General features: G+C 40.1%; 1 protein-coding gene across 3 annotated transcripts; it reads right to left on the bottom strand.

Moving 5' to 3' along the window:
- Positions 1–1,337: 1,337 nt before the first annotated feature.
- Positions 1,338–23,949, bottom strand: TAF15 (TATA-box binding protein associated factor 15). Of its 3 annotated transcripts, none has more exons than XM_082328568.1 (16): positions 23,816–23,949; positions 19,741–19,777; positions 18,571–18,619; positions 18,282–18,372; positions 18,086–18,203; positions 14,975–15,258; positions 14,033–14,147; positions 7,241–7,275; positions 6,602–6,634; positions 5,906–6,015; positions 5,250–5,379; positions 3,850–3,939; positions 2,391–2,475; positions 2,215–2,300; positions 2,008–2,110; positions 1,338–1,705 (listed from the first exon to the last, which is right to left on the bottom strand). In XM_082328568.1, the coding sequence occupies exons 1-16, from the start codon at positions 23,823–23,825 to the stop codon at positions 1,666–1,668; spliced, it is 1,416 nt and encodes a 471-aa protein (XP_082184694.1). In that variant the 5' UTR covers positions 23,826–23,949; the 3' UTR covers positions 1,338–1,665. The 3 variants fall into 3 exon arrangements, with proteins under 3 accessions (XP_082184694.1, XP_082184695.1, XP_082184696.1); XM_082328569.1 differs by lacking the exon at positions 7,241–7,275 and adding an exon at positions 22,710–22,873; XM_082328570.1 differs by lacking the exons at positions 7,241–7,275; positions 18,282–18,372; positions 18,571–18,619; positions 19,741–19,777; positions 23,816–23,949 and having other exon boundaries at positions 18,086–18,240.
- Between the last annotated feature and the right edge of the window lie 321 nt (positions 23,950–24,270).

The raw sequence follows: 24,270 nt of genomic DNA on the forward strand, positions 1-24,270 counted from the left end.
CCTCAGATCTGCCAACGCAGCTGCGCACAAGAGCACCCTCCAGCCTGCTTCACTCAGAATAATCACATGAGCTCAAAAGCAAGAAACACTCAAAACTTTTCTAGCCCAGCTCATTTTTGACAGAACCAAGTAGGAGTATCAGCCCTCAGATCTTACATCTTAAGCGAAACAACAGATACTGAATTTGTCTACAATTTGCCTTTCTAAAGCCTCACCCATATGTTAAATTTTATGTCACTAATACACATATACCTCAAATTCCACTGTTTTAAGAGGAACAAGCCACCCAGAATTTGTGACAAACGCTTTTTCTGACAGAGCAGTGACAGTACACATGCCTTCCAGGAGAAACCTTAAAAAGGCACAGCACGGTTATTACATTTACAGCCACGGGTAATGGCTGATTTAAACTTACGTCCCCATGACCATGAATGTACACCGAGCTAGGGAGCTGGCTTACAAACATTAACAAAAGCTATTTTTGTTCATTTCTTTGTGAGAGGCCATGGACAGTGTGCAGCTGGGTGCCCAGTTATCAAGATTGTAACTACAGACCTCGAGAACTTGCATTTGTAGTATTTTGCCCACTGGAGTATTGGACAACCAGATGTTCTCTCTTAACGGCTTGTGATGAAAAGGTAGCGCTGGACACAAGCTGACTGTGGCAGCGCCGGCTTCTCAGATTCCCACCAACCCACCTCTGCAGCGTGCAGAGTGACCTAGTCCGAGGAGGAGTGATAATGAACCTCGTTTCTTCAAACCTTGGCGTCGGTGCTGAATCCCAAATGCTTACAATGTGTCTACTGAACTTCACCTGCATCTTACCTCAAAGATGAAATGGCTGCACACACTTGTTTGCTATCACCCACACTTCAACAGCAGCAATTAAAAGGTACAGCAATATACAACAAATTACCTTTTTTTTTTTTTCTGAAGCCATCCCACCTTGTTTTTTGAGTTATCCTGGCCTGGACACAATATGCTCCTTGGCAGCCCAAGAACACACTGCCATCTGCCTGCTCCTCGCGAAGGCTGCAGGGCAGGGCAGAGCAGAGCACACGTAGCGGGAAACGCAGGCAACACAAGACTTCAGTCTCAGAGGGAAATAAGAAAGGAGCAGGGGACGAGTCTGCAAGTCTGGGATAGAGGGCACGGATGGCAAGTAGGCTCGCCACCGACTGAACTGCAGATTTTTGCCAGCAGCACAGAGCTAGGGTCAAAGCAGCAGTGCCATTTCAAACAAGACCCTATTTACTACTTAGGTCATACCACGGGAAGACAGGAATATGTAAGGAAATGCATGCAACTGAAGTAACTGTGAAACAGCAAGATTTCACAAATAAAACAATCAGCATTTATTGTTGTATTACAAAACACTTCATATTTTGGCAATATTTTACAGTTTATCCTTTTCCTTCTTAGGGCCTGTTGAAAAGGTATGGGGGGGCAGGAAGAGAAGAGGAGAATGTTGAAATCAAGATTAAATTTCAATGTCTTGCTTAAAAAAAATCCTCCCAAAACACCCTAGTCCCTCCCACCAAAATAAAAATCTAGTTTCACTCAATTCCACTATCCAAAGAGGCCATGGGTGAAGCGGCAGGCAAAACTCTGGCAATTTCACTATCAAACGCATCAAGAAGACAAACAAAACATTCACAGTGGTCTTCAGTATGGTCTGTTGCGTTGATCATTTCTGAAATCATTTCTGAAAGAGAAATAAAAAGTTACAAGAAATCCCTTAAGCAAACAACAAATAGTCCCTTCAGTCAAACATCTCTACGCCGACATCTGTGTATTCTTCTATGTTTAGATAGCCTCATCCGAAAATGCTCACAAAACACACTCAACAGGCAAACTGACTTATTTTCTCCGGAAGCTCCTATCTGTAGTTAGTGTTTTCATAGCACAGTTGTGCGTGCACACATAAACAACACTCTTTTCCCACAGTCCCTATCAGTTCCACAGTCTGTACGCTACACAACAAGCAAGGTCAAAGAAAGCGCTTACCTTCCTCCCATTTTACCACCATAGCCACCTCCCCGATCACCACCTCTGCCACCACGCCCTCGATATCCTCTTTCGCCTCCATAGCCACCTCTCCCACGAAAATCTGGAGGAAAATGCAAACCGACACGTCAGCCAGGTTTTTCAAAAAGCTGCAGATGTCATTAAGACTTCTGACACTTCAGAAGAGACGCAGTTGTTTTTACACACCTCCTGATGGACGTGAATCTTCTGGTCTGGGCTCCCCACACTGGTTGCAGGAATTCCTGCGAGCGAAGTTCATATTACCGCAGGACCTAGAAAAGACACGGATTTCCCAGACTTAGCTGCTAAGAAACTCAGAGAGCACACATGAAACACCACCGCCCAATTAAAATGACACTTACGGGTTAGGACAAACCCAATCACCATTTTTGGGTTCCCCACTTCTACCCTGGAAGCCCCCACCTCTTCCATATCCACCTCGTGAACCTGTAGACAAAATTATAATCAGAATAAAGGAGGGGAAGTGTCTACGACCTAAACATGAGAAACATTTATTAAGGACTGTCACTGGCTTCAGAAGCCAAGTGACAGCAGACTTTTCAGGTGGAAGAAAGAGTAACTGTTTAATGTAAATATATGCCTACGAGGCAAGCCTCTGAAACCATATTAGGAACTCTGAAAGCAGCAGGTAGTGCCAATGACAAAAAATTGTACCACCGCAGAATTCAGCATCTACTAGCTGATTTACTACTCGCTACAAGATAGCTAGAAGACTTGGGCAAATGACAACAGGAGTTGCAGCCACCACCAAATCTCAACAGCATTCGATGTCCTGAAGTTAATGTATCTACATAGCTGAAATACAAATGTTCGTATGGACAGATTTGTAACTTAGGCAGATGGGGAAAAATAAGAAGCAAGGATAGCACATCGTGGCCAGAAGAATTTGCTCCACCATGTATATTTTTATAAATTCTTTTACAGGAGTAAAAGAAAACTTGATCCGCTGGAATTGCCAATGGGTAAATATAAACCCACTATGTGCATTAATAAATTTTCATAAAGATTTAACAATGTATAATATCAATCACATAAGGCTAGACTTAGTTACGGAACAAAAATTTAACAAAAAAAAAAAAATCTGTCTGGATTAATGCCAGGATGCATCTGACACAAGCACAGGGACAACATAGTTCTTGCTTTCTGCATCAAAAAGATTAAGAACTTTTATACCAGTTGAAGTTCTTGAAGCATCATTTTTTTATCAGCCTACAAAACTGCCTGATTTAAGAATTAAAATTTGTTGACAGCCACGGCACAAAGCATGCTTCCTGTAAAATGGTAATTAATACCCAGTGGACTACTGACAAAACTGTATTATACAGAGAATCAGGGAGATTAACATGTATTTAATTACAGGAGTTGGACATCCAACTGCTGCTCTAAGTCAATAGCAGTTGAATAATTTACCCCGCTTAATAGCATCTGGAAACATCAGAGTAACTCAAGGCTTTGCTGTAATAAGCAAATACTCACTGGGAATTCACACCTATATATGTGGAGCCTGTACAGCCTCAACATCACTGTTATGCTGTCTCTTTAAAAGCAATGCTGAGACATGATCTGGAGACTCTCCAGTTCAAAAGGAAAGCATAAATTCTATGCTACGCAAAAGAGACTACAGATTTCAGTTTACTTAACTTGGTTCAATCCTTATTACTCCCTTTCATGGCAGAATCCCAAAGGCCCATATACTTTGATGAATCACTGCTTCAAAGTCAACTTCTCTTTTATAAACCAGTAATAGTTAAAAAGCATTTAGCTATGCAAAACCAGGGATTCTACAGATTTTAGTCCCACCTCGACGTCCACCACCTCCACCTCCTCTCATGAATTCAGGCCTTCTAGTTGCAAAAGAAACTTTGATAACATTGCCATTGAATTCTTTTCCTGTGGAAAGACAGAAAGTGAGAGAAAGATCAATACAGCTCCCACCAACACAGCAAAAAGTTCAAAAGAGCAGAAGTGATTCGCACATACAGACTGAATACAAAGCTCTTAAGACACAGGGAGTCTGGAGTAAATCTCTTACTTTTGAAAACACTGGTCCAAATGCGAGATGGCAAACACTGAGGTACTTGCTAGGTTCTCCATAAACCCACAGATATTTCTCTTACTTTAAATGCAATCTGTAACTTGCAATTTAACTACAGACATAAGAACGTTTAAAAGATTTTTGGCCACGTTCACAGATAAGTAGTTCGGCTGTTAGAGCTCTGTTCTTCCCCCAGGTCAGGCAACAAGGCTTTTGTATAATTCAACAGCCAGCACAAAAATTAAATACTCCCAAGTAAGTGAAAACCATGAACTTTTTAAATACAAAGTCTCAGTTCTTCATAGATATAAGGTTTATCACAGAACAAACAGGACTGCATGTGTGCCTAATATAGTCATATTTGCTTTACCCTCCTAAACAAGTCAATCTGCATTTCATTAGCAAAATATAAACCATCAAATAGCATGCCATGCCAGATTTTTTATGCACTATCATTTCGCACGAGATACAGAGTATGTCCTTTTGTTTCTGCCCAATATTATTAAAATTCTGTGAACACACAAGGTCACAGGAGCAGGCACTCCCCCCCCCCGCCTCAAGTTTACTACTACAAAAGAGTTTCACTGCATTTCCTGCATCAAGTCGGAAGAATTTTATATCATTGTATTTCTGGGATCTCCTCTCTTCCTCCACTGAACCCTTAATTTAAAAAACCCTTGTTCTTCACTGCGTATATACAAAGCATTTGGCACAAGATTGCCACAACCATTGCCAAGCTCTAAAAACGCTACCACAGCACTAATAATACCAAGGCTAACACTGTAGGAAATCCCTCCAGCTGCTAACACAGGCTACAGCTCTATTGCTCTGAACAAGAAGTTACGCTCTCCCGAGTGACATGAACACCATCTCTCATACTTCGTGCAGGGATGACTGAGGTACAACAGCAAACCCTAACAGTTTAATTACACATTTTCGGTCTTAATCACTAGCTGCTGTTCGACCAAATGAAAGAGCAAGCCCCCCCACACAAAATACCATGAAAAAAACACCACCAACCAACACTAACCCAAAAAAACCAGACAAGCCAAAAACCAAAAGCCAAACAAAAAGTAGCATGGGGTCCCCGATAAGGTTATTGATTTGCTTCTTCCACTGCTTGTTAGATTTATAAACAACCAAAAGAACAGGTACTCTCGCTTACCGTCAAACCAGTCAATTGCTGCTTTAGCAGAAGGAGGGTCATCAAAAGATACCGTTGCTTCTCCCTTTGGTTTGCCAGTATCCTTATCTGTATAAAGATTTATCATAGGTTTGCCAGTCTTTTTGTTCGTCTGAAAAGAAAGGTCGTACACTTAGCATACGAGAAATACTGGTAAAGCCAGTTCAGAGCATAAACTGTAACAGCTAAATATCATTAGAAAGAAGATTCTCTTGGAGCTAGCCCGCAGAAACAGCTGCTTTTGACTGAAGCATACTGACTGGCTTTTCTCCATGAAGCAACGATGGGCCCAATTTTAACAAAAAATGAGGTCAAGTGCCCTGACTTAGAACTGCAGAAACACAGAACACAGAAGCACACTTGCTGAAGGATGAGGCTAGTACAATGGATAGAGCGTCAGTGTTAAGGGTTACAAAGACTAAAGAAGAGATACAAAGCAATCTAAATGTCACTAGGAAAAAGGTGCTAGTGCTGTCAGCTTACAAATGAGCTGTCATCTGGGAACCCAGATAAAAATATTATCTACAACTGCTGGGGAGTCAGAGCAAGCATCTGCGTTGAATGATACCAGTACATTTCCAATGCACTAGCTCCACAAATTCTCTTCCTTCTTACCAACGACTTCTCATTTCACATACCTTTATAATACCAATTTGTTTGAAGTAGTCTGCCACTTGATCTGTTGAAACATCCTCTCCAAGTCCTTGCACGAAGATAGTGTTGTTATCAGAGTTGTCAGACTCTGAATCTATGAAAAAAATAAGCTACATTTACCATGCATTTTTGTGGTAGCAACAGAAGCAACATTTTAAGCTCAGGTCTATGCTGCCTGGTGGCAGACCCTTAAATCCCAAAGACAACTTGCATGAAATAAAAGATGAGCAGAGAGCATAATTTTGAAGTTAACACCTTCAACTTCAAAAATGCTTGCACAGCACCTTCAGATGCTGCAGTACATCAGAGACCAAATACATTCAACAGCTGACCAGCTGCCTGCCACACACTCAACTCATCCATGCAGCTAGGATGTCCAAACCCAAAGTAGTATATGTTTTAAATAACACAAGTCTAGCAGAAGCATTATGGCAGTGAAAGCAGCTGCTTGGCTCAAGCAGATTCAAAGTTTATAAGTAAATTCTTACTTGCTGCATGAAAAGACACCCAAAAATTCACGTGCACTTTAATAAAATACATTTCTTTCAAGGAAGACAAGCTTTAGCTATATTTCTTTTGAGCCACAGGAATTGCAGCCACATCCATCTTTCTAGACATACATTTTAAAAGCAATGACCCAAGAGCTACAATCCACTCCCATCCACTGCTTGTTTTCTTACCAGCATCTGATCTTGGTCCATAATCCCTCTGACCTATGAAACGGGTTTAGAAAAGAAAGAAGAAAAAAAAAAAAAAAAAAAAAAAGAAAGAGACTATTTTTAGCAAAACATTTTCTAGCAACTTTTTTAGAGACAAGAAAATATTTAAAGTATGTATGTAATGCATCTAAGATCTAAAACATTAACCAGAGATTTAGAGAATATTTAGATTAAAACGTTCAACAGAAGGTGTCTGTAGGACGTTAATGTGTTCTTTAACTTGCAGTGTGTGGCAGTTGCCACACTGATGCTATGCTGGTGTTATCTTGCTGGTTGTCAGATCACCAAGCAGTTTACCACTTTTTTTTCGTGTTTTTTTTTTTTTACCTCTAGTACCTTTCTAAGAAGCATTTGTAACAAAAATTAAAAAAAGAAAAGAAAAAAAAAAATCCGGTGAACGTCACTGTCTCCACAAATTCTTTCATGCAATTTGACAAAGTCAAATCCAGTTTATTGCTAAGAGTTTGGCTATTAAAACTCATGAACACACCAGCCTCACCAAAACTCTATAATGCTTCTACTAGAGAGTAACAAGATATTGGTGGCTTTTAGATTTATAAAGAATTTCCACTGAAACAGTTTTGGATACTCGGCACTTACCACCGTAATTTTTGAAGCCACCACGGTCACCACCACTGCAGAGGAAAAATTGAAGAAATGATTTCTTCCTTAAGTCTCTATGTGCTGAGCCCAAGGCTCAATCTACAGTTAACTGATCACAAGTTGAGAGTTACTGTCTAGCAGCTACAGCACCATCTCTATGTTCTCCTCACTACTCATTCATGTTCAAAGATTAAATTACATGAAAGCGAATAATCGCACAGGGTGCTGCACTGGAGAAGAGAAGCCCTAAAGAGTATTTTACACTAACCCATACACGTCGTCGTTTCAATACTTTCTCCCATCCCATAAGCCAAAAGGACTGCTATTAAAAACTGGGTTTTAAAACAGAAACATTATTGTCATGAAGGTTAATGGGCTTTAATTGTAGATATAATTGCTACATCGGAATAATTAGTACTTTAGCACTTTCCTAGAAGTAAGAAGAGCTAAAGTTAATTAACCTCCATTGTTATGCATTTATATACGGGGATAAATTAGCAGTATCAGCCATTCTCTGAGAAGGGGTCTGTGGGGACCTACTGTACTACTAGCACTTGGCATTACAGAGAAGGTGTGTGTATGTGAGCTTCAAAAGCAGAGGCCGTGAAGTTTTATTTCATTCATTCTGAAACCTGTGGCACAAAATGTAGACCAAGTTAAGAGATTACACACATCAATTTTCAAAGGTTAGAAGGGGATTTTACATAGGACGTTACGCCTCCCAATTATGTGCATGAAAATAAACCCTCACTCTTTTCAATGTAAATGTTCGTACAGTAGGATTTTTCACAACAGCATTTTAAATTGCATCCATGTTATGAACACAATATAATCAATACTCAAAGCCTTCAGGAAAAACACAACCACTGGATTTTTTAGAAAGTCAATAACCAAGTGTCAGAAAGACTGTCTCATACTGCCATGTACAACTGTCTGCTTGCCCTCCTTCGCGTGGGGGACACAGCTGCCACCTGAAAATTAGGCAGGTTCACCTAATCCTGATAGCTTTCACACTCGGCAGCTAAGATAAAGCCAGTGTAAGTTCAAACCCTGATGCAGAGGGCTACCTCCAGACTCTGGAACTACTGTGCCAGTACAAGTAGCCTCTTCACCAATGCGCTTTACAACTGGAAGTCAGTCCAGGTTTTAATTCAATATATCTGCCAACACATCAGAGTCCAAACATGGGACAGAAGCACCCCAGCAAAAGGCAATGAAATCAAATCAGGGAGTAACTTCTTTGGCACTCTGTATATCTGTTTTCTGTTACAGCAAATGCAAAGTTATGAATGGGAGGTACTGCTTATACAACATCATGAGAGAAAATCTGCCCAAAGTGAGGGACAAAAAAAGAAATGAGGTTTCAACAGTTATTATAAAAACTGGATTAAGAGAGACATTCTTTGAAGGGTGACTGACATTCTGTGACAGTAGATGTAAGGAGTATTAGATGGTTGTCACAACAGACTATCACTTTTACTGGGACTTTTCTTAAAATAATTTTTCACTGCAGATTTTAAATTGCCTCATAGAAAAAAATCTGAATGCTAAACTGCAGTGTCATTTACTCATAAGTAATTCATTCTGCTCATCAAAGAGGTAAAATGAATGAATTTTATACGCAACATCAGAGCTGGTCTTTATTCAAGGCTGGCTATTTTCAAGGACTGATGATAAAAACACAATGGTGATCATAAAATGTACTGTAAATATCTTTCTGCCACATCCAATTCACTTTAGCTAAAAAACCCCTTCATTATGACACAACAATTTTCAGCAGGATGCCTGCTCTTCTAGGATTTTAACTCAGAAATAACAAGAATAAATACATCAACCATGGAAATGTTATCAAGTTTTCCAACCCTAGATTACGGTCCCAATTCATCAGGACAGCATCATCCAGCACATGCATGTTTTCTGATGTGAAAGTATACGGCAGCAGAGACCTAAATTAGAAAACCCAACAATCTAAAAACATACAGAAAATAAGTTTGTGATCAACACAGCCAGGATTTTACAGGAAGTGAGGATTTTGCTAAGATGCTGGGGTAAAACGTGTGCACCGTGATTCTGAGAAGTCATAGAGTTGGATAAACAAAATGTAAAGGAAGTCATAGTCAAATCCCTAATTTCTAACTTTGTGATACAGTAATTCTGTACCTTGCACTAACAAGTGCAATCCACGATTTTTAATTAGTTTTTTTAATTAATGTCGTAGAAATATGTTAGTGCCCAAGTATGCTTCAGCGTGTTATCTTCTGCTTAGACTCACATGACCAACCCAACCAAAACCTGCATCAATTCAGTGACAGCTTCCTTTGATGATAGATTAATGTTTTCCTCCATTTTTCAGTCCCATTTCATATGTGATTTATTAAGCTGCAGTGTGTTACCTTCCTGAGATTGCTGGGCAAAGCTACCTAAGATCCCCAGGAGGCATGTGGATATGCTACAGTGAGTGAAGTCAAACGCAGAAACCGGTTAGAAGCAGCTGATGCCACAGCCCCTTGCTGAGACATGAAATGTAAGTCTCAATCTCAGCAACTGAATTAGTTCCCACACTATTGTCATTGAATATGTGGAAAATACGATTGCAGTGTTTCACAGTCTATTGCTTTACCTGTCTTGCACACAGACCAAAGAGATGGGTGACCAGGTGGAGTTTGGTGTTTTAACATCCTATGTTAGAATCATGAACAGGTAGCTAAAATTCAGCAATGCCACCAACAAAGATAATAAAATAAGAGACTGAACTGCAAGCAGCCAGAATGTGTATGTGGCACCATTCATACTGACAGAAACTTCCTGCTATGAAAGAAACATCTTCAGATGTTCTTTTCTCCCTATACTCAGTCATATATTTAAACATCACCTACTTGAGTGTAAATGGATCTCATCTGAACGTTGCTTACTTCAGTGGGGAATAACTCGTTAAATTAAAGGCACAGTTACATGGAGAGCCAAACATTACAGATACGAGAAATATACTTTAAAAAAGCGATCAGATATTGGCAGAGGTAGCACTAAGAATTCGGGAACCAAGTTTCAGTCTCCAACACACATCTATGTCTCGCCAAGTGTGTGGGAGTTACACGTAAGAATGTATTTTTAAAAACAAGAAAGGAATGCTTAGTGCACCAATAAAGTCACTGACAGATAGGGTTTTTTCTTACTGCCTATATTTATTGCCTCTGTTCATGTTTTTCCGAAGTCTATATAAGGCTAAGCTCAAGCATATACATTACAAGCCAAAATATGATTCTGAACACAAACTGCACTGCTGTAAAAACCATTTGCACTAAGTTGTAGTTTCTTTGTATCACAGTAAGCTAATTCCCACTCATAACTAATATAGCAATTAAGCTGCATAGATAACTTTTGTTTATAGAACATCAACATCACATCTGCACAAGAGGAGAACACCAAAACAAAAATCTATGCTGAGCAAAGTTAGGATTTCTACCCGACTGCCTGAATGGCTTTTCCAAGACGAAAGAAAACCAACCTGCTTTGTATTGCTACTGCTACTGTATTTCCCACTTACGTGCTTAACCAAAACAATTCGGTCCCACAACCACAATTCCGTACCTTTTGGATGAGGACTCTAACAAAAAGCTGACTTATTCTACAAGGAAGCTTGGAAGACTAACATAGAGTAAAACTCTGCATTTTCAACACCTGGTGTACCTGCTTTCTAACCAAAAGAGCTCAAAGATGAGACTCTTCTACTATGGGGCTTTAAAAAAGAAAAGATTTTGCTTCTTAGCCAGAATCCAAATTAGTGAGATCACCAATTTTTCAAGCTTCAAAATGAAAGGGTAGAAAAATTCTACTAAAATCCTGAGAGATAATTCAAGACCATTAAAAAAAATCTGAAAAATAATTTTGAAACCCTAAGTTACCAAGATTGAAAAGTGAACGTCTGACACATAAGAAAATGATTGTTCTCTATGGTACTAGTATCAGCTAGAGAATCCAAATAGGAATTTCTCAAAAGATATTTTCTTCTCAGTGCTGCATGACTTCAAACAGGTACAACAGAAAAATGAGTGCTGAAAGCATTCATTACAGTATGTATTCACATACCTTAACATTACCAACTATGTTTTGAAGTACTTTTATAAAGGTTATTCAAAGAAATGAAAGCTCTCAAAATTTAAAAATGCTAATTTCATTTTGCCCCAAGTATTCCAGAATAATTTTTTGCACTTGCAGGCTACTCAGAGAGGTCTTACATGCAGGGTAATTTTATACAGGCCAATGCAACTCGCAAGGATCTTGCGGGAGAACTGATGTTGCAGCCAAAGTCACTGTATCACAAGTACAGGACAGCAGCAAGTCAGCGATGATGCTTGTAAACAGGATGCATCGATGGCCCAGCGCTATAGTGCAATTAGGCAATACAGCTGTAACAACGCCCACGACTGGGTAAAGCTCGTACCAATGAAGAACAAGCTGCAACAAGTTCTCCCTGCATTTAAATGCCAGTCAAGACAGAATTTTTATTACTAGCTAACGCAGAAGAGATTCATTCGCTATAGTCTCAAGTTAGCTATTAATTTTTTTTGTAATGTCAAGGAACAATTTTTGTGTGTGTTGAACTCATTTACACGTTATTTTCTAACCACTACAAAAATCAAAGCTTACATTATTACAGCAGTACAAATACCTGTGTAGAGAAGATTTTTAGATAGATTATTTCCTGATGGCTATGGAATTTCCAGGATTTAATGTTAATTAAAACAGGATCAAAGTAAAAAAACTGAAAATAACTAGTTACTGGAGATAGACTTGACATTCCTACACAGGATGCTTTTAGGGGAAAAAAAAAAAAAAAAAGAAACCCAAGGAAACAAAACCAAAAAACTACCCTGAAACCCCCGATTTTCACAGGGCTAAACATGATTTCTTACCTTATTAGAAGTTATTTTCCCCTTGATTATACAGTTTGTTATTTAATTTAACGGCTTACACTTTTCTAGTAAGTATGACTTTGGTAAAATACATATGTCAGAAGCAGAATCCTCCATTATAATCATGCAGAAAGACTGAATGAACATATATGACACTGTAGTTTCAGAAAAATTTCACTGCAAATGGCATTAAAGACTGCATCACTTAACAGAAGCAGACAGACTTCCTAATAATGCCTTCCCACTTTGCTGTATTTCCCCCCACTTCTCCATTCACCTCCACTCTTTTCCTTCTTCTGGCTTTCAAGACCACTGACATACTATTATCTACATGGATGTGTGAACAAAATTTTTCTTACATTTTGGAAAAATATGGGAAGAGGTTTTATTTTCATAGACATTAATTTATCTTACTTTATCTTGCAAAGACAGAAGTTTGTTTCAAAGTGATAAAATCTACCAAAAGTATGTTTTTTGAAGCTCACATTCATTCCTCTTATGGGAAGGGTGTCAGTTATAAACAATTTTTTAAAAACCCAGGTTTTATCATAGGAATATGGAAAACCCTGATTCACACAGAAAAGCTCATTTTAAAAAATTGTTCAGTTTTAACTGAAAATGAACTTAAAAATTACTTCGATAGTTAAGTTTATATTATATAAAAACCCAGCAAACTGTAGCATAAAGTAACTATTAATACGCTTTGGTAGTTGCGCTACCACACCTAATTAGGAGAAATAGGGTCCACCTACATCATCAAAACAGCAAGCCATGAAGTACAATTTGGGACCACCTTAGGAGCAGGCAAATTTTAAATATGGTTTAAAAATAAATACTTTAAAAAGTAACCAAGTCTTAACATGCTGTTGGATTACTTTATTTAAATTAAATAAAACAAACAGCATTGGGTGGAGTTCTAGCAATAACCCAGAACTGTGCAGCCTGTTAAAGGATGTGGCGCTGACAAGCAACACCTCAAAGCTCACTGGAAGCTCCAGCGTTCTTACTTTGCATCCATGAGCACTCTACACCCCCAACCATTTCACAGAGGTACATAAAGGGTAGCCAATTGTGATAGTTTATTAAGAAATAATAATGTCATCTGGCCTGATTCAATGGGATTTAAAGTGAAGGTCCCAATCTCTCAGACCTACGCATGAAATCATCTGCAAGCACAAAATTAAGTATGTGCATAAATTTTCTTGACAGGAACAGGGCCTAAGGCAATGGCAGACGGGGTAACAGTATTGTTAGTATTTAAAATCTACCTAAAATAAACGTGTTTAGACTGACAGCTAAACCAATAATAAAAACTGTATTTTAATAGAAGTTTAAAACTGGAAAAAAAAAAAAAAAAACCAAACGGTAAAGAGCAAGTAATGTTATTACTAAATTATTCCTAAATTATTTAGGGAGCAGAAAGATAATTAGCCGACCTTAGTGTAATGATTTGTCATTGTAAAGTCAGAATACTTCCCAGCTAAAATGTTAGCTACCTTAGCTATGAATTTTATAAAACTTTCTCAGTTCCTGGCTGTTGGTTTTCTTGTCATTGAAAACAATTTTTTACAGGTTTTAAAATATCTTATTTCAAGGGATGGACTCAGACAGTTTTTGTATTGCAACTCATATAAATAAAATGCAGCTGTCTGTCCTAACAATCAAATGTTCTCAATCTATGTGAACCTAAAAGCTTTTCCTAGGCAAAATGCATTTCTGTGCAGTGCAGAAAGGTTTAATTTTAGAAACCTTCCCTTTTTGGAAATCTAAATCTGAACCACATTAGGAATAGACATATAGTAAACAAAAATTAAAAGCAGCTAAATAATAAGAAACAAGGGTAAGGAACTGCAGGCACTGGAATGAGATCACTTACCTATATCCAGACATATGACCTCTTCCATCCATGTCATATCCCCCTCTACCTCCTCCCTGTGACCCGCCATATCCTCTATTATCTTCTCCATACCTACTCTTTTCACGACGATCATCTGGAGGAATGAGTAAAACAAAACAAAACAAGAGTAAATTGTAGTGCAAATGCAGTGCAGTGCAAATTCCCACCCTACATTCTTCCCACCCCCCCAAGCCTGCCATTTAAATCTGGAAAGCATCAACTCCTAAATCTCTCTTACATTATCTGCGCCACAAAGTAGCGGAGCAGTTTGATTTTGTTCCAGTTATCTCCCTTGGCTTCCAGGGCCACAAGGTATCTCAGAATGTAAACACTCTGTACCTTAATTACACTCCCTTTTTTCCAAACATTAAACACATATAGGCTAAAATATACTTTTAATTCTACTTTCATATAGCCTTCCCGGTTTGCAAAAGACACCACTGAAGACAGAACAAGGATAAAGAGTGTGGGTTGTGCTGCTTGTGTGAAGTTACCACAAAAAAAGGGCTGATCTTAAACTTTTCGTTTCCTTCTATCTCAGAATTCACCTACACAGTGTAGAGCTGGAATGTGAAGTGCAAAAGCTCTTCATGACTGATCAAGACATGTCACCCTCATGCAGGAAGAAGGTTCAAAATAACTTGGGAGAAAATTCCATCTAGAATTTGCAGAACTCAGGGACACGGACTCCACAAGGCTGCCTCCAACACAAGTGCAACAATTCTGGGGCCCCAACAGTTTTTCATCTCTGCATAATGTTTTGAAAGTCTTAACAAGTCAAACATTCCCCAAGAATATCAACATGGAAAAAGACCTTTAACTATTCATCAAATCAACTGTCTGTGGAAGGAAATCCAGCTGTTTCGCAGTGTTTCTGCTCAATGTTATTAGCCAATATTGAATTCAACCTGTGAATTTTACCTTGGCTGTTGTGGCTATAGCTTCCCTTCTGAGACTGGTAGGATTGCTGAGAATGGCCATATGAGCTTTGGTGCTGGTTATAGCCTGACTTTTGGTCATACGAGCTCTGGTGGCCATAGCCCGACTGCTGGTCATATGAGCCCTGGTGGCCATAGCCCGACTGCTGGTCATAAGAGCTTGACTGCTGGTCATAAGAGTCTTGGTTTTGTCCATAGCTTGACTGCTGGTCATAAGAGCTTTGGTGCTGACCATAGTTTGACTTTTGTTCATAAGAGCCTCTTCCACTTAAAATAAACAGAATTTGTATTAATAGCTAAATGTTCACAGAACAGAGAGCAAGATAACGGCTGAAAAGTCATGACATTGCTAACATTTCCTAGTTACAGTTACCTCCCAGTCATTACTGGCATACCGATATCAAAATACTCTATGTTTCATCTCTGTTGGGATATACTGGCTTTCAATAAAAGCAAGGCAGAAAACTGTATGTTATCATTGCTTTCAAGGCATCCTCAGTTTCCACTGTAAACGTAACTTAACAGCAGCACTCCCTTTACACATCCCAGTACAATGCTTGCTTTCTCCCCTTTCCCCAGTAGCATGACAATGGCTGATGGATAGCCTGTGACCTGCTAAACACCAAATCCTTCTCTACAGAACCGCAGGGAAGACACCAGCTGTTGTATTGTGCAGCTGATACTTCCACCTAAAAAAAAAAAAAAATCTCCCAAAATTTTGCTTTCACTGAATTGCAATCTGTCTTTTTCTGGGCGTTCTACCATTTTGCCAAGAACTTTTCTAACTCTTGTGATGTCCTCTAACATACTTGCAGCTCTTCCCACTTCAGTGGGAAGAATATAATATAATATATATATATATGTAATTATCCCACCAACTTTCATCAGAAACATTGACTAATATCACATCTAGGATACTCCAACACAATGTGGCTATACATTGTAAGAGGGAGTCGTAACTCTTCTCTAATAACTTTACAGCAACCACAAGGAAATCTCGCCTACACCATACTTCCCTAGGCTACTTCAGCATCCAAGGTAGAAACAAAAGTATTTTGAATATCTAGATAAATGAGAGAATAGTTCCAGCTGGATTACCCTTTCATAGCAAGACTTTATATAGATTTATGAAAAATAAATTGCATCCGGGAAACACTGGCTGTTACTCATACCTTTGTTTTCCCCCTGGGTAATTAGTTGCAGCTTAACTGTATTATTTTTTCAGTAATTGAAATTAATCACTGACCTCTGCCACCCTTTCTTCTCTTCCTCCTCCCTGCTTCCACCCCTTTTTCAAAAGATGAGGCACTACATTTGCCACTCTCCAGTCTTTGGCAATCTTACTTCCTAGCCAAAATGTCTCAGAAAAACAAACAAACAAAAACCCTAAGAACCTACAGAAAGTTTCCACCAGCTTTTCAAAGCACTCTAAGCTGAAGTGCATTGGGTCCAACCAATCTCAAAATAACCCATCCGTGTAAATACCGTCTGAGCTGCTCTCTCCCAGTTCTAGCCTAGATCTTTGCTCCAACATAACTAATCCCAGTGGCAAAGAGATTGCGAAGATTTTTGTTAATATCTTCACTTCAAAAGAAGTCAGCTCCACTTTAGCCTTTGCACCACCCCCAACGAAGGAAGCATCGTTGAGAGCATCAACTATTTGCTGGTTTTCCTTCCTTCTCTCCCTTAGGATGCGAGAGCTACAATTTTGTGGCCATCCTCTTCAAAGCTGCTAGAATTTAATTTCTCAGTTTTTCCTTACTTGTTACAATCATACATTGAAAAGTTTTCCTCCAACATCTTTTTTTCATTTTCTTGGTCAAAACCAACTTGTTGGAGAATCTATGCCCTACTGCATTTTTTTCCCCACTAGATGTCTACAGAGTTAAAAACAACATTATTGCCTAGTCCCATACCTTTGTGCAGCTCTAATAAACGCTCAAAAAACAAAGCAAAGCTAAACAAAACTTAACCATGTTCCTGCCTTCTTTAGGGATGCAGAAAACACACTCCGAGTGACAGTGCCTAGTGCTGACAGATTAAAACCTTGCTTGTTTATATTAAGATATTAAAAAAAAAACAAACAAAAAACAACAACAACAAAAAAAAAAACAAACAAAAAAAAACCCAAAAAAACAAGGACAAGAAATCAAAAACCAAGTACAGGTTTGCTCAAGTCCAGATTGTTCTATCAGCTTGCAAAAAAATACAAAAAACATTTGGACCTTGGACACAAGAATGAAGTTTAGTACATGCCAGTGTATTTTAAAGAGGTCACATGATCCTCAATAAAGATCTAATGCAAGCAGTAACCTTGGGGTGTATGCATGAAGCTTGTAAATCAGATAATGAAGTGGCCTTTTAAGTCGTTAGGGGAAGTTGGGTTGTATTTTCCAACATACTTTAAAATTTGTATCATTAATCATCCTGAAAGTGATTTGAGTACAACATCACTTAACAAGTAAAATACATTTGTAATAGCATAAAGTACTGAATCAGAGTGCACTATGCATACGCACATTTAAGTTATTGATAAGGATATAAAACCGTGATGTTCTGAGAATTCTGCTTAGTTGGAAAAAGAAAAGATATTCATTAAATGATATTTCAGAATCCTTTCCTCTTCTTTCACCACAGAAAGGCATTCTAAGTCAGATAAGAAGTCTACAAATCTAAGAACAGCTAAGAATTTCCTTGCTAACAGCTTATTTGAAGCTAATAAAGAGTACTTTAAGTTTACACAAAAGAATGTGACTGGAGATGTACTCGATCTATCTTTTTCTTAATCAAAAATACTCTCTACCAAGTCCATTCTTCACTGTAATCACTATCCAAAGACGTTCTAAAGGGCATCTCCCCGTACAGCTTGACTTCAAAACAACTGCATCCATCCTTCTTACATAAAGAAATATTCTTTAGAAATACCCCTTGCCTCCTGTTCTTTCAGGCATTAAAAATGTCTTAAGAATGTGGATTTTCAGATGTTTGTCCTTTTTTTAGCAATGATAGCAGGAAATTTGTTATAGCTCTAGCTAAGAACGTACAACTACTAGACAATACTTTAAATAGATACTGTTAATCTTGGCTTCCTTACCCTCTAGACGACCCTTTCTGCTGCCCCTGACTGCCATAAGACTGCTGGTTGTATGAGCTCTGATTCTGATTTTCGTAACTGGATTCATCATCGTATCCCTGGGAATCTTGTCCATAACCTGGAAATTGAGGAAGAAAAATTTTAGTAAATATTCACCTTTTAATTACTGCCAATGAATGTAACAAGCTAGCCAAACCTGTTTGATTTTGTCCATAGTTCCCATGATAGCCTCCATAGTTCTGTCCGTAGGATGAATTGTCTCCACTCTGCCCATAACCAGAATACCCCTGTAATTTAAAGAACGTACTCAAACAAGTGTAATTTCTACAGCAAGTAATTACAGTTTTCCTTCGCTAGACATGACTGCAAACATCAAGGACAGCTGAGAATGGACTTCTTCCTAGCCCAGATATGGTCACCCAGGAATAATTATTTTTACTCAAGGAACATCTGCTTTGAAAGACACAATGTTGCTTTCAACTTACCTGTGCTTGTCCATAATTTTGACTGCCCTGATTGCCATAGGACGAATAGCTGTAAGAGAAAAATGCATTTAGTAAATGCTTACAGTGCCCTCCACATGGGTTGGAAAGTAAAGGTATTTTTGGTGTTATTTTAAGTTTCTTTTCATTCCAAAATAGGTGTTTAATCCAAGTACTGCAATTGAAGGCATATTAGGACCACATCTATAAACTAATGATTACCATAGTTGACTGTCAGAAGCCAGAAGAGCTTATTTTAATTTCTGCTCTGTTTCAAGTGTAAATTTAAAGTACATGAAAGTTGGGCTTATTGTAACTTGACAGATTCTTCAGAATCACAGAAAACTTTTATCATATGAAACCAAGGCATTTTAAGTTTTTCAGTACATTCTTACAAAGTTAATTTTAATCAATTACTGTTGGACTACTCAACAATAACATCATCATCAAAAACCGCACTAGCTTTAGATTGTACTTACTCATTATTCTGCCACTTTAAGACTTCGTGAACTGACAGAAGAACCATGTGCTGAAACTCATATCATACTCGGATATAAACTCAAACTCATGCAGTGCTATACACATAGAACCTTATGACTTTCATTAGCACAGTCAGTATTAACCGTGATTTTCATACTTCCATAAAAACACTTTTGTTTCACCTATTAAAATACTCCCCCCCCCCAAAAAAAACCCTTGCAGTTATTTTATGAACTGGCTTTTAAATTTCACAATTACGAACAGTTATCAGAGGGTTTTAACAAATTTTTTCCTACAACAGGAAAATAAAATGGAAAAATAAAATTTTACATCTATATGGCCCATCATTGTTACACTTGTATAAGCTTTGGCTAAAATCTTAGTGAAGAGCTTAAGGCAGTCGTATGAAAAATATTTCTCTATATTCATGACATTTCAAAAGTTCTTACTATTAAAAACGTCATTCCAATTTAAACCTGCTTATTGTCTTCCCTTCAGGAATATACATCTTTTTCCTGTTTTATATAAAAGACATCTCAAGAAAGGTCCAGGGCAGCAAGCTTTCTGCACCTGTAACTCCAAAAACATATCAACGCTGTATCATGCCCAAAGATTCAAATATCATGCTGGGAATCCTAAACGGCCTTTTATTTTGCAGATATAATTGCTAACAGCAAAAGACCCCACACATACCTCTGCTGGCCCCCAGACTGACTGTAACTTCCAGAATCTAGAAAAAGAAGTAAGAACATTTGAGAACATTTTAACAACATTTTATTCCTCAACTTACTATAAGAGCAAGAAATTTGGGGAGAGGGAGAAAGGTTCAAGTACACTGGATAATGCAGCTGCTTTCCCTGCAGAATGAGACAGCTTCCTCTTTATTAAAAAAATAATATTCCTCTTTAAAAAAATTCCTCTTTATCCTCTTTGAAAAAAAGAAAATGCTAAGACCAGGAGAACAGCAGCACAGGGCACGGGGGACACGACACAGGCATAGCCACTTGCAACTTTCCTTCTGAAGGATCTGAACTCCATTTTCAAGGCGCCTCTTCAAATATTCAGGACTGCACAACCCCCTCTAATGGCTATCGAATACAGCACCATCATCAATGAACAGAATGCAACAGCTTAATTACTCAAGCGAAGTTAAGGAGGTCGGTCCTACTGAACCCCTTTTTAAGACGCCATAAGAAAGCTCTGTGTAGTAAAAAGGCAGAGACACGGGCAGAATCTGGAGACGTAAAGTCAGGGATGGAGGAACCATGGCATTTCCCTTCTTCTCTCGTATTACAAAAAGAGAAACATTACTGATAACTCAAACCATAAACTTCAGTTATCACGGAAACTGATTCTTGAAACACATTGGAAGAAGGTGAATTTCAAAATATGACCTCAAGTTAAAAAAAAAAAAAATTAATTTAAATAGTTGGACTTATATTTAAAGTAGAGCATCTAATTTGTAAAAGCTATCAACGTTATGAAAACCCCTACTACCTGCTAGCTGGAATTCAGTTCTTAGATAAGGTGCTTTGTCTTTAGTGAATTAGCTTATCACATTATTTTATCTTGTTAATTGCACAATGATGGATTTCCTTGTCTTCTGCAAAATTGCAAAATTTTATGTGCTAAAAGCTCTTACTATACCGAGGAAAGATTCAGTTTCCCAAGCCAGCTGCATGTAACAGATGCAGACACACAGAGCACACAGGCTTTGCTCCATCAACCCCAGACCCTTCAGAATTCAGATGGCCAGGAGCAGGCTTCACCTCTTCGGAGATACCCACACGCCCCAAGCTGCTCTACACCCTGCCAACTGCTTAACCGCATGGACTCTGTTGACCTCACTTTTCTATGTAGAAGTCTCAATTCCTCTTATTTTTGCTTGAAATTCCCACCTTCTTGTTAAAAACCAAACGCCTTCTTCCTTTCTCTATCAGCCTCACCAGTACTGTCACTCTGGATAACAGCCCTGCAATTTTCCTGTTCCTTTCAAATCTCTTCAAGAATTTGTACAAATATTGTGGTGCCACGGTCTAATAAAAACTATTAAGAACTTCTCTGTTTTCATTCCTGATTTCAGTGTTTCCCTCGATCATTCTCTCTAACCTCTACACCTAGAATTGACTAAAAAGCTGAAACCAAGAGTGAATTACAACGCACAGTAAATGTCATAAACAACTATAACCATTTTCCAATCAAAACAGACAGCCAACTGCTCGAAGTCTGTTCATTATACCTCTCTCATCTGGATGTAAATCCAATCCTGCCAGTACTTACACATATACTTAAACACAAGCATATATACTTCCAAGATGAGGGTATCAATCAAGCTATTCAGACATGAAGCAGTATTTTTAATGGTAAAGTATCTCCTCAAAGCAACACAAAGCATCAGATTTCATATTCTGCAAGAGAAACATTTACCAAAAGCTGAGATGAAAAAATATTTCATTTCACATGTCCTATACAGCAGATTCACTCAGATGTGAAACATTCTCCTCCTTTTGCACTGCTACACAAATATCTCATTGTCTTTTCATAATGAAAAGCAATTAAAAAAACAAAGCAAAAGTGCAACTCAAACGTGTTTATACTTTTTTAATGAGATGAAGGTCAAATTTTTACATTACTTCAATTTAAATGATGACAAAGATTACTATTAAATACGTAACCACATTTTAAAACCACGGTTTAACTCTAACATTTATATGTCATTAATGCTGCTAATTAAAGCAAAGAATACTAATGGTTCTATCAGAAAGAATTCTTGAGTAAGGATGTAATGTAAATTGAAGGACAACATTTAATCTCCTTAGCTTCTCCTTTACGAGCTTCTGCCAAGCCACAACATTTTGGAAGAAGTTTGAAAGCAACCAGATAAGGATCCTGTAAAATATGACTACGCAGAATCAGAGGAATTTCCTTTATTTATACATTTTTCTACGTCCTTTGTTGGACCTCTTAGTCTACAGACTTCTGATCGATTTATTTTGGTGGGCTCAATGGGGACAAGAGTCTGTAAGTATTTTCGGAAACAACAGATAGTTTATTCTGGAAATTCCTGGATACGCAGACATTTTTTCTCAATGTTTAAAAAGCTCATGGAAAAATTTCCTGTGGATGAAGTGGGGCATAGCAGACTAGTCACCTTGCACTGCTCAGGAAGTGTATTCCTCTTAAGATTAAGAGAAGAATCTGCTGTGTACATTTGAAAACCAAAGTTCTAATACGAAGTAATTCATATAAAGAAGCAGCATTGCTTCTGTAGCATTCTCAACAGGAAAAGAATCTCATCTTTGAGCACCACCATAGAGTAAAAACAGAGGAGACACTCAGGTGCTTGACTGGTAAGTATTTGAGGTCTGGGAAGAAAGTGGTTTTAGCTTACTGCCAAACTTTACTCATTTAGTAGAAGAATTCACGATCTGAACTCATTTTACAGTACCTTTGGACATGTTTTCTCCTCATGGTAAAGAACTGTTGCTTGCATTAAAGGATTCCTTTAACATACCTTGCTTTGTTTTGTTTTTATTCTCTATCATTCATATATGTAACGTGAGACAAAACTAAAATGGCTCATCCCTAACAAAACATGGCTCGCTCCACAAAGCACTTACAGCCTTGGAATTCCGTCTCCCATTCTGGAGTACGCTACCTACCCCGGCTTCACAGGGGCATCACTGCTGGTGGGACCGAAACATTTTCACCTCAAATGGGATGAAGAAACAGCAACACAATGTGCTCGCAGAAGCCCCAGGAGAAGCTGGGCCGTGTCAAGTCGTCTGGGACAGCAGACATACTGTCTCCATACTCAACTAAAGGCCTCCGTTGGGAAAAGAACCATAGCCAGTGCATTTTTAAGCCCACGCCAGGGGGGGTGTGAAGCTACCCCCTTCCCTATGCTGGCACCCGCCGGGGGAGCTACTAGAGCAGAATGCAGAGCAGATACAGCAGACGCTGGGACACAAAGGCAGGCCCCATGCTGGGGGGCGGGGAGGGCACGTCCCATGCTAAAGGGGGGGGCACGACCCAAGGGAGGGGGCGTTTGCATGGCATGGGGGGTGCTGACCCAAAGGGGGGGGCTCACAAACCGTGCTGTGAGGAGCCACACGACCGAAAGGTGGGTCCACGTCTCACACCGGGGGGGGGGGGGGGGGACGGACACGCAGAGGCCAAAGGAGGGGCCCACACGGGAGAGGACCGTGACCCAAAAGGGGGGGGGGGGGGGGGGGGGCTTACATCTCACACCAGGGGGGGTGCACGGCCCAAGGGGGGGGCGTGAACCAAAATGGGGTCCACATCTCACACCGGGGGGGGGGAACACAATCTAAAGAAGGAGTCCCACAGGCAGGGGGGCCCTAGGCCCAAAAGGGGGGCCTACATCCCACCCCCCCCATCGCGACACGGGGGGGCGTGGGCGGGATAACCACGCCCCCGGTGGTGAAGGGGTGGGTCCGGGCGGCCTCACGGAGCGGGGGCTCCCCGAGGAGGGGGCGTGGCCTCGATCGAAGGGGGCGTGGCCCAGAGGGGGCGTGGCTCCCCTCCCCCTCTCCGTCGTCGGGGCGCGCGGTAAACGGGGAGGGTGCGTGAGGGGGGAAGGGGCCGCGTCTCCCCCCCCCCCCCCAACATGGCCGCGGCCTTTTCCACCTGCGCCACATGGCGCTCGCTCGCCCACCCTCCCTCACCCACCACACCCGCGCTTGGCGACGGGAAGCAAGAACCGCCACCGACGCCCCCTCAGCCCGCCGGGCCTGGAAGCACCTACCCGAAGCCATGGCGGCAGCGGCGGCGGCTTAACCGGGCTGAGGGAATTGGGGGGGGGGGGGAAGAGAGAAAAAGGGAGCGAGACCAAGCGCCGCGCCGGCCGCGCGCACACTGAAGCACCCGCAGCTCGCGCGGACTGCGGGGCCGGGCAGCCAATCAGCGAGCGCGGCGCCTACCACCCGCGTAGGGAAGTGGGGGGGGAGGAGGAGGGCCGTACCAAGTCGGTCGGAAAGGGGGGGGGAGGGAGGCGGGTGCTCGGCGCTGTACGGTCGTGCGGGGTTGTACGAGGGAGGCCGGGAATGGATTAAAAGATTAAATTAGTTTAATTAATAAACACGCAGGGCATGGGCGGGGTGCCGGGGGGGAAACGGAGGCAGCTGCTGGTGCGGAAAGCCGGGCGTTTCCGCACCAGCAGCTGCCTTCATTTTCCCCTCGGCCCATCCAAAATCTGTGTCC

The sequence above is a fragment of the Platalea leucorodia genome (genome assembly GCF_965183815.1).
Source record: "Platalea leucorodia genome assembly, chromosome: 16".
Classification (NCBI taxonomy): Eukaryota; Metazoa; Chordata; class Aves; order Pelecaniformes; family Threskiornithidae; genus Platalea; species Platalea leucorodia.